The sequence below is a fragment of the Myotis davidii genome, unplaced genomic scaffold (genome assembly GCF_000327345.1).
Source record: "Myotis davidii unplaced genomic scaffold, ASM32734v1 scaffold479, whole genome shotgun sequence".
NCBI classification, from domain to species: Eukaryota; Metazoa; Chordata; class Mammalia; order Chiroptera; family Vespertilionidae; genus Myotis; species Myotis davidii.
The window spans coordinates 232,594-242,564 of record NW_006289825.1 but is presented as its reverse complement, the minus strand read 5'-3'; the positions used below and the strand labels follow the sequence as shown (position 1 = coordinate 242,564).

Genomic DNA, 9,971 nt, shown 5'->3' with positions numbered 1-9,971 from the left:
CGCAGGTGCCGGCCGGAGGAGCGGAGCTAGAGGTGCTGTCGGGACTGGCCGGGCCGGGACCGGGGCCGGGGCGAGAGGAGGGGTCTGCGCGGCCTCCCGGCCCGGCCGCGGATCAGGTGCGCACGGGTGGCCGGGTGGGGCCAGTGGACGCCGGTCCGCGGGCCGGCCCCAGGTTCGAGGCCGGATCCTGGAGCCTGGCCCCTGGCGGAGCGACCGGGTTCCGACCCTCGGTCTCAACCTTTCCCAGGTCGAGGGGATTGCAGTTCCCGTCTCGAGGGCAGCGGGAGGTCTCTGAGCCTCGGTTTCCTTATCTGTGAGACTGATCATCCCAGCGTCAATCCAATAGGGCTGATTCTGGCGGTGGTCTCTGAGAGTTTCAGGCACACAGTAGGCGGTCAGTAAGTGACCAGTGTCCTTCTTCAACCTTCTTCTCAAAGGGGTTCAGCCTGAAAAATAGTAAATAACGGTGAACCAGGCACCTTGTAGAAAGGACATGCTTAGCAGAGTGCCTGGTTGTTAGTGGGCGCTCGAAACAGAATTTATATGATTGGCTCATTTACTCTTCTAGGGACCATAATAGATGCAAGTATTAGAAATGTTCCCTGATATTCAGAAGAGGAAATCGAGGCTCAGAGCGGTCAAGGTTTTGCCCAGTGCTACACAGCAAATAAGACCAGGACTGGGCTTTGAACCAGACCTCCAGTGCAGGGCCTGGGAATTACTGAAGGGCACATAGGAGCAGGAGCCTCTCTATGGTGAATGAAGAGGAATGAATGCATTTCACAGGCTCTACATTTATTTTTTTTAAAGGTGAGCATTTATCGAGCACTTACTGTGTGCCACCCTGTGCCTTGTCTCATCAAACCCTCTCAACAACCCTGTATGTAAACTGATGATGGCAATTATAATAAGAGGTAATATTTATTGACTCTTTAACTTTAAAACATGTATTGATTTGAGAGAGACATTGATTTCTTCTTCCACTTATTTATGCATTCATTTGTTGATTCTTGTATGTACCCTGACCAGGAATCCAACCCGCAATCTTTGCGTAATGGTATGACACTCTAACTAACTGGGCTGTCCAGCCCAGGGCCTATTTATTGACTTCTTAATATTTAAGGAATTTTGAGCTGGGTATCATTTTGACTACTATTTTTCAGATGAGTAAACCAAGGCCAGAGACCAAAGCAGCTGGCCTGAGCTCACACTGTGGGGAGTTAGGGCCCCCTGACTTTTTTTCCTTTAGTTTCCTTCTTTCAGTAAAGGAGACTGGAGCAGATATGGAAAGGTTGTGGTGCCATAGTGCCACCGAGACAGGCCTAGCCAGGGGCAAGCTTCAGGGGAGGAACTGAGCCTTGGCAGACACAGTCCACCAACTCCAACTTACTTGACAGAGAAGGATGAGGCCCAGAAAAGCAAAGTGACTTGTCCCAGGACACACATCGTCAATGACAGAGTCAGGACGTGAAAAAACCCAGGTCTTTTTGAGTCCCAGACCCACTCACTATACTAACTTTTTTTAAAAATTAATCCTCACCCGAGGATATTTTCCCCATTGATTTTTAGAGAGAGTGGAAGAGAAGGGGAGAGACAGAGAGAGAGAAATATCCATTGATTGGTTGCCTCCCACATGTGCCCCAACAGAGGCAGGTGGTCGAGCCTGCAACAGTGTGCCCTTGACCAGAATAGAACCTGTGACCCTTCAGTCCATGGGCTGATGCTCTAACCATTGAGAACCAGCTAGGGCTGGACTAACTTAATTCTGGCACTGTGCCTTCTTAGCTTTGTGGCCTTGAGCAAGTATCTGCCCCTCTCTGAGCCTCAGTCACCAATGGGGGTAATTATTGGACTTACTTTGTGGGTCTATTGTGACGATTTGGTGAAATCTATCTCTAGAGCACTGAACCAAGTCTGCCACAGACACTGGCTTCCTTTCCCATCCCAGCAGCCCCACAGCTGAGTCTAGCCTGCAGCCATTCTATCCTTGTGTCCAGCCTTGAGTTTGGGTTCTTCTGAGCCCAGACCTCTGTGGTTTGCAAAGACCTCTAGCCTCTAAACATCTGATTCCCTCTGTGGGCACTGGCAAATCAAGAGACCTTGTTCTTTTTTCCTTTCTTTTTCTGAAATGTTTTTATTGATTTTAGAGAGAGGGAGAAACTTTCCCTCTTTATGTGCCCTGACCCGGGACTGAACCCGCATCCCAAGTATATGCCTTGACCAGGAATTGAACCAGCAACCTTTCGGTGCACAGGATGACTCTCAACCAACTGAGCCATGGTAGCAGGGTGGGACCTTGTTCTTAATAACACAGGTCTGCTCTTACACAGAGTAGGGACAGAAAAATTCATGTAGCCACTCTATGCCAGACACAGGGTCAGGTGCTGAGGACAGCAGAGGGCAAGTCCAATTCAGTCCCTCCTTTATAGAGCTCCCTAAAGCATGGGAGACAGAAGTGGTTACACAAGTAGATGAAGAAATAAGAGCATCTCAGAGTGGGGCACATTCTGTGAGGGCAATAATGTGGACATCAATGGCACTTTAGCCAGGATGGTCAGGGAAGGCCTTTCTGGGGAGGTGACCTTTGAAGGGGACACTTAACTTTTTAGAGTTCAGTGAGCTTAGCACAGTACTAGTATGTATTAAGTCCTTAATAAAGAGTAACTACTGTTATTTGCAGGTCTTACATTAGCAGATGTACCAGTGAGTTTTCCCCCCTGATAGTAAAAGCAATAGTAGAACTAATATATTGCAGCTGTGATTATTCTTGTAATACCCAATTCCTTGCAGGAATTTTAAGGTCGATCCTTGGAGGGGCAGGAACATTCTCTTGGATAGGCCTTTGACTTTCTTGCTGACCTCTGGGCCAGAAGTTCTGGTTGTAGGCACATGGAAGGGACAGCAGTATACACAACATGGCAGGCCGCTCGCTGCCCTTCAGGTATTATCTCAGTCAGGCACCCTTCCTCTTGGCTCCTTCTGCCTCTGGCTCATACTGGTTGGCCTTGCTGTGGAGGCTCAGAAGGGCATGTTGGGCTAAAATAATGCTGGTCGAGCTGTTCAGAGGGCAGTGATCCACTGGCAGACTATTCTGGTGCAAAAAGTTAGTCAATAACTTATGCTGCTTTCCTCTGACTGTCTCTTTGGGTTTCAGATTTTAATGGCAGGGATTGGTTAAAGCTGACTATGGGGTACATCAGTGAGTATTTCTGAGGTCTCTGGCTCAAAGCTCCTGAGATAAAGGGTGAGACAACTGGGGGACAGATCCTTAGCTTCAGGGCGCCTGTACTGACCTCCACAGGCATCAAGAGGGGCGTCTAGTACTTTCACGAAATTCTCAGAGGGAAACACGTACATCTTCTGGCTGGTCTGGAAGGGACAAGGGGGTTGCCAAGGGTTCCTCTGGCAGACTAGACCCTGGACTGGGGGGCCAAATCCTGCTAAAGTCACCTACCCAGACCTGAGTTCAGATTGCTGTCTGAAGTTCCAGCTATCTCCCATGGCTTCACCTCCAGAACAGAGGCATGGCTTAGAGCAGCTGCTCTGGTGGGGACAGAGGCTGCCAAGGTCCCCCCCAGTGTGCGCCACTTCCTTGTTGGCCTGAAGTGCCAAGGAGTTCTGAGCTGTACAAGAGGCCATGAACCAGATGGGTCAAGGTGATTCACCATCCTTGTCTGTGGGGCCAAATTACTAGCGCTGTTCTGCCCCACTCAGAGGTAGGTTTATCTGTTCTGAACCCAGTCCTAGGAATTCAGTCCACAGAAAACCATTCTCCACATGATTGGTGGGCATGGTTCTGGCATTGGAAAGCCCCAAGTAAAGGGCATGCCACACAGTAGGTGTTCAGTAATTGTTAGATGCTGTTAAGGTGAATTTTTGGGTAGCCTGGAAGCTCTGAAGGCTGGACCAGGCCGGCTTTTTTTAGGAGAGTTAGAGGTCATATAACCAAGTCCTTGGTATGTGCTAGGCCTGGGCTGAGTTGCATGTGTGATCTTTTTGAATCTTCACAACCCCTACAAAGCTCTATCTTACAGATTGGGCAACTGAGGCTGAGAGAGCTGGATTCAAACCCTGATCTGTGTCCTACTCACTAACTTACACAATAAAAATCTTACATCTTCCCTTCACCTCCCTGCTGGCTTTTCCCCAGGCTCCTGGGACAATGGGCCTCAGGCCCTGAGGACGTGGTGCTTCTTGTGGCCATGACGACGGGTGATTGCTGCCACCTCCCAGGCTCCCTATGTGACTGCTCCGGCAGCCCTGCCTTCTCCAAAGTCGTGGAGGCCACAGGCCTCGGGCCACCCCAGTATGTGGCACAGGTGTCTTCAAGGGATGGCTGCCTCATCTCAACTGTCATCCGGGTCTTGGACACTCCGAGGTGAGTGGTGACCGAGCAGGTGTATTTATCGCCGCTCACTTCACTCCTGGGCCCAGTGATTTCCTCCCAGACCGTGGTCAGAAGTCGACCGTCTGGATGTGTCAGAGAAAGGATCCCAGGCTGGGAAGGTCTGATTCTTCAGGAAAGGCCAGAAGTCCAGTTTATTACGGGAAATCGGAAGGTGAAATGTGGCAGGTAGCTCATATTTTGGAAAGGCGGGGTAAGGAAAAGGTTAGAAGTGCAGAAGGTCACTCTCAGCACCTGGGCTGAAATGCGGAGGGGAGCCTTCCCTCCCTGTCAGGCCTGGGGCCAGTTGCTTTACCCCCATATCTCTAAATTGGAGACACAATTGGGTTGTGCTGAGAGTACGCTGCTGTGATCCACACAGAGGGCACACAGGTAGGTTTACCACCTCGCCCACATTTGATAAATGTGTTTAAATCTTGGTGCTGGCCTTCCAGACCCATCTGTGAGCTAAATCTGCCTCGTTCGCCAATTTGTCATCAGTTCCAAGGAAAGAATTAAAAAAAAAAACCCATACAAATTTAAATCTACCTGAATTCATTCAAATTTAAAATAGCCACCAGTTTTTCAAGTTTAATGTATTGTTTATTTGATATGATTTAATGCGTAAGTTCCCCCCCCCCCAATTCTTTTATTGTGTTAAAATATACATATCATAGCCTAGCCCATGTAGCTCAGAGGTTGAGTGTCAACCTATGAACCAGGAGGTCACAGTTTGATTCGCAGTCAGGCACATGTCCTGGTTGCAGTTTCAATTCCCAGGGGTGTGTGTGCAGGAGGCAGCTGATCAGTGATTCTCTCTCATCATTGGTGTTTCTATCTCTTTCTCCCTCTCCCTTCTTCTCTGAAATCATTATATATATCTCATAACGTTTACCATCATAACCATTTTAAGTGCATAGTTCAGTAGTACTAAGTACATTCACATTGTTGTGCAATCGCCATCATCCATTCCTACTCTTTGTTGTGAAATTGCCATCATCTATTTACTCTTTTCATCATGTAAATCTGAGTCTCTATCCCCATTAAACAACAATTCTCCCTCCCCCTCCCTCAGTCCCTGGCATCCACCATCTGTCTCTATGGATCTGACTCCTCTGCCACCTCATATAAGTGGAGTCTCACAGTATTTGTCCTTTCTGTCTGGCTTAATGTCCCCAAGGTTCATCCATGTGGTAGTAGGTATCAGAACTAAAGATAAGTTTTTCATTCAAACATAAAAAGAAGCAGATGGAAGCTTTGCTGGGCTTTGGAGGGAGCTCCCTGCCACTCACTAAGTTTGCCTGGTGTCACTTCCTCCAGGAAGCCTTGCCTGAGCCCAGATGAGATTAGCACTTTTCCTTCTGACCTTCTCCAAGGCAGTTTTTGTTCCCATGATTTTATTTATTTATTTTACTTTTTTGTGTTGTCTTTTTAAATCGAAATTTTATTTATTTATTTATTTATTTTGAGAGTACGTTTATTAAAGCTGAGGACAGAGAAACAAGGAAGGGCTTAGGATAAAAGAAGCAACAGGAGGGGGCCTAGCTGGGGCTGCTTTGGCTCACTAGAAATGTTATAGAAAAGAAATTAGCTAGGAGGACCGCTTTGGCTCACTGGCAAGTCAAAGGGGGCCTTGGGGACAGGTTCAGGGGGTTAGCCTGGGAGGAGATGCCACTATTCATTGCTCCCCTGGTTGCAAGTCTCATGGGGACCCTTTAGGAGATGTGCACCTGAGAGGGAAGAAAGGCATAGGTGTCCTCCCTGGAGGGAGAGCAAGCTATTGTGTTTTTAACATTTTATTTTTAATTATAGTTGACATAGAGTGTTATATTAGTTTCAGGTGTATAACATCGTGATTCAGTATTTATGTGCTTTACACAAAGTGATCATCACAACAAGTCTAGTAGTATAGTTATTACAGTATTATTGACTGTATTCCCTGTGTTGTACACTACATCCCCGTGACTTATTTTATAACTGGGAGTTTGTACTTAATAATCCCCTTACCCTTTTCTACCCATTCCCTCACTCCAGTCCCCTCTGGCAACCATTAGTTCAGCGGTTCTCAACCTGTGGGTTGAAACCCCTTTGGGGGTCAAACGACCCTTTCACAGGGGTCGCCTAAGACCATCGGAAAACACATCTATAATTACATATTGTTTTTGTGATTAATCACTATGCTTTAATTATGTTCAATTTGTAACAATGAAAATACATCCTGCATATCAGATATTTACATTACGATTCATCACAGTAGCAAAATGACAGTTATGAAGTAGCAACGAAAATAATTTTATGGTTGGGGGTCACCACAACATGAGGAACTGTATTAAAAGGTCATGGCATTAGGAAGGTTGAGAACCACTGCATTAGTTTGTTCTCTGTATTTATGAGAGTATTTTTGTGTTGTTTTATTTGTTCATTTATTTTGTTCTTTAGACTCCACATACATGTATAAGTAAAATCATATGGTATTTGTCTTTGTCTGACTTACTTCACTTAGCATAATACTCTCTACATTGTTGCAAATGGTAAGATTTCATTTTTTATGGTTGAGTAATATTCCATTATGTATATGCAGCACATCTTCTTTATCCATCTGTCTGTTAATGGACACCTAGACTGCTTCCATGTCTTGGCTATACATACTAATAAAAGGGTAATATGCTAATTAGGGTGGACATCCATCCGGACAAAGCTTGCACCCCCGCTGGTCTGATTGCCCCTCACTGCTCCCCCACTGGCCTGATGACCCCTAACTGCTCCACTGCCTGCCTGATGGCCCCTAACCTCCTCTGCCTCAGCCCACCACTGGGCTGGAATCACCTGGGACCCTTTAGTCTGCAGGCTGATGCTCTATCCAGAGTCAAACTAGCTAGGGCTCCCCTCTGCTTCTTTTTAAAAATTTACATATATTTTTATTGATTTCAGAGAGGAAGGGAGAGGGAGAGAGAGATAGAAATAGCCTATATAATAAAAGGCTAATATGCAAATCAACCGAACTGCAGAATGACTGGTTGCTATGACATGCACTGACCATCAGGGGGCAGATGCTCAACGCAGGAGCTGCCCCTGGTGGTCAGTGCACTCAGCAGGGCTTGCCAGTGGGCTCATGGCTGTGAGCACAGCGGAGGTGGCGGGAGCCTCTCCCGCCTGCCTCCGAGGCAGTGCTAAGGAGCAGCGAGCCCAGCTTCAGAAGCCAGGCTCACAGCTGGCGAGCGCAGCGGTGGTGGCAGCAGCCTTTCTCACCTCCACAGCAGGCGGACATCCCCTGAGGGGTCCTGGACTGCAAGAGGGCCCAAGCCGGGCTGAGGGACCTCCCTCCCAGTGCACGAATGTTGTGCACTGGGCCTCTTAATGATAAGAGAGAATCATTGATCAGTTGCCTCCTGCATGCCCCTACTGGGGATTGAGCCCACATCCCAGGCATGTGCCCTTGGCCAGCATCAAACCTGGGACCCTTCAGTCCGCAGGCTGACGCTCTATCCACTGAGCCAAACCGGATAGGGCCTCCCCTCTGTTTCTTTTTTTAAGACACAAAACTTTAATAGATATTTTGTTTGTAGTTCTTACATTCTCAGTGTGAGCTGAGCTGGAACCACTGCCCCACCAAGTGGCCCAGTAATGGAGGCAGGGAAGAAAGGGAGCTGGTGGGGGTATCAGAGCTCAGGCCCTAGGAGCCCCAATCTTGTCAGTGCTGGGGGGCTGAGGGATGCTTCCTCTTCTCCTGCCCCCCCTCTGGCTTCATGAAGGAGAACAGATGAAATCTTGATCCTGGGGCTACTCTACACCCCACATGTCCCAAGGTTGGAAGGGGAACTAAGGGATCTAAGGAGGATAAGGGGACAGAAGAAGGCAAAGATGTCAAAAAAGATGGGGGCAAAGAAGAATCAGAGACAAAACACCAATAAGAAAAGAGGGGGGGCGGGAACAATACCAAAATCTACCCCAAATTGGAACCCGCCTGGAAAAAAGGAAAGTTCTCCGGTCTCATAGAGACGTTATTTGCTGCGGCCAGCTCTGTGACTGGAGCGCTCAGGCCTCAGTCCAGCCCTGGAAGCGATGTTGTGGCCCCACAGCTCATCCTTGGCCTGGCCAGCAGCAGATCTTCCTCCTCCTCCTCCTCATCTTCATCCTTGTCTGCCTCCTCCTCCTCCTTCAGTCTCTGCTCCTCATCCTGCTTGTACTTCATTTGCTTTTCTGCTGCCTTTGTGACTCCCCACGTCTCGTTGCCAAACTCTTCGGCATACGCTTCATCATTGGTGATGAGGAAGTTGTCAAAGATGGTACCAGACTTGACCTGCCAGAGGTCTAGGCCCAGAATGGCCAAGTTTTCATAAGCATAAATACTGCTATCAGGAAATGAATACTCGGGGTTGTCGATCTCTGGATGAATCCAAGTGCCCTTGTAATCCAGGTTGTCGATCTTCTGGGCTTGCACTTGCCCTTGTATTCTGGGTTCTGAATCACTGGTGGTTCCCACTCCCCATCCATCTCTTCATCCCAGTCCTCAGGCTTCTTAGCCTCGGGGTTAGGGATGTGCTCAGGCTTGTCCCAGTCCTCACGTTTGGAGTCAGTGAGGTCATCAGACATCGCCTGCTCATCCCCGTCTTCAGGCTTTGAAGCATCAGGATCCTTTATCTTCTTGGGTGGCAGGAAGTCCCAGTCATCCTCCAGAGAGCCAGACCCCACCTGGCTATTGTGAATTTTTACTGGTAGGTGTTACCGGGCCCTACAATCAGTGTGTACAGGTGTGTGAGTTCATCATCCTTGCAACGGATGTCCTTGTTGATGAGCACGTTCTTGCCCTTGTAGTTGAAGATAACACGAACCTTTTTTTTTTTTAAATATATTTTATTGATTTTTTTACAGAGAGGAAGGGAGAGGGACAGAGAGTCAGAAACATCGATGAGAGAGAAACATCAACCAGCCGCCTCCTGCACACGTCCTACTGGGGATGTGCCCGCAACCAAGGTACATGCCTTTGACCGGAATCGAACCTGGGACCCTTCGGTCCGCAGGCTGACGCTCCATCCACTGAGCCAAACCAGTCTGGCAACATGAACCTTTTTGGTCCCAGGGCCACAGATGTCGGGGCCAAACATGATTTTGTATTCAGAGTCTCCGTGCATGTCAGTCTGGTCCAAACTATCTGGAAATAGGTTCACATAGCCGCCCCTGCAGTCGATGTTCTGCTCATGTTTCACAGTAAACTGGTCCTTGTTGCTGAAAGGCTCAAATCTGGCAGACAAGACATAAAAGCGGGCATCCTGGCTCGTCTGCAGCCCTTTATCCTTGTCCAGGTCACCATAGAACTTGATGACACTGAGGACGAATTTGCCAAAATGGGACTTGTTTTTGGATTCGATCCAGTGGTTGGTCCACCTGTCTCTGTCCAAAAACTGCTCCTTGAAGTAGACGACAGGTTCGGCAGCGACCAGGTCGAGAAGGCCAAGCAGCAGCGGCATGGGTAGCAGCATGGCGGGCCAAGGGGCGGCAGTGCGCAGCGGGCCCTTTAAGTCATCTCTACAAAAGCAGCTCTGCAGCAGGAACCTCCCCTCTGTTTCTTTTTCTTTTTTAAAATTTA

The 9,971-nt window shown here is 48.3% G+C and overlaps 1 protein-coding gene across 5 annotated transcripts in view; it reads left to right on the top strand.

Moving 5' to 3' along the window:
• Window positions 1-9,971, top strand: part of MARCH2 (membrane associated ring-CH-type finger 2) — a 21,356-nt gene continuing 11,385 nt past the window's right edge. For 3 of the 5 annotated variants that reach the window (XM_006762671.2, XM_006762666.2, XM_006762670.2), the window contains exons 1-2: window positions 1-116; window positions 4,151-4,378. In XM_006762671.2, coding sequence (XP_006762734.1) covers window positions 4,203-4,378 — 176 coding nt within the window. In that variant the 5' untranslated portion in view covers window positions 1-116; window positions 4,151-4,202. Of the gene's footprint in view, window positions 117-568; window positions 915-4,150; window positions 4,379-9,971 lie in introns of all 5 variants that reach the window. The other 2 variants (XM_015563215.1, XM_006762667.2) reach the window with 2 other exon arrangements.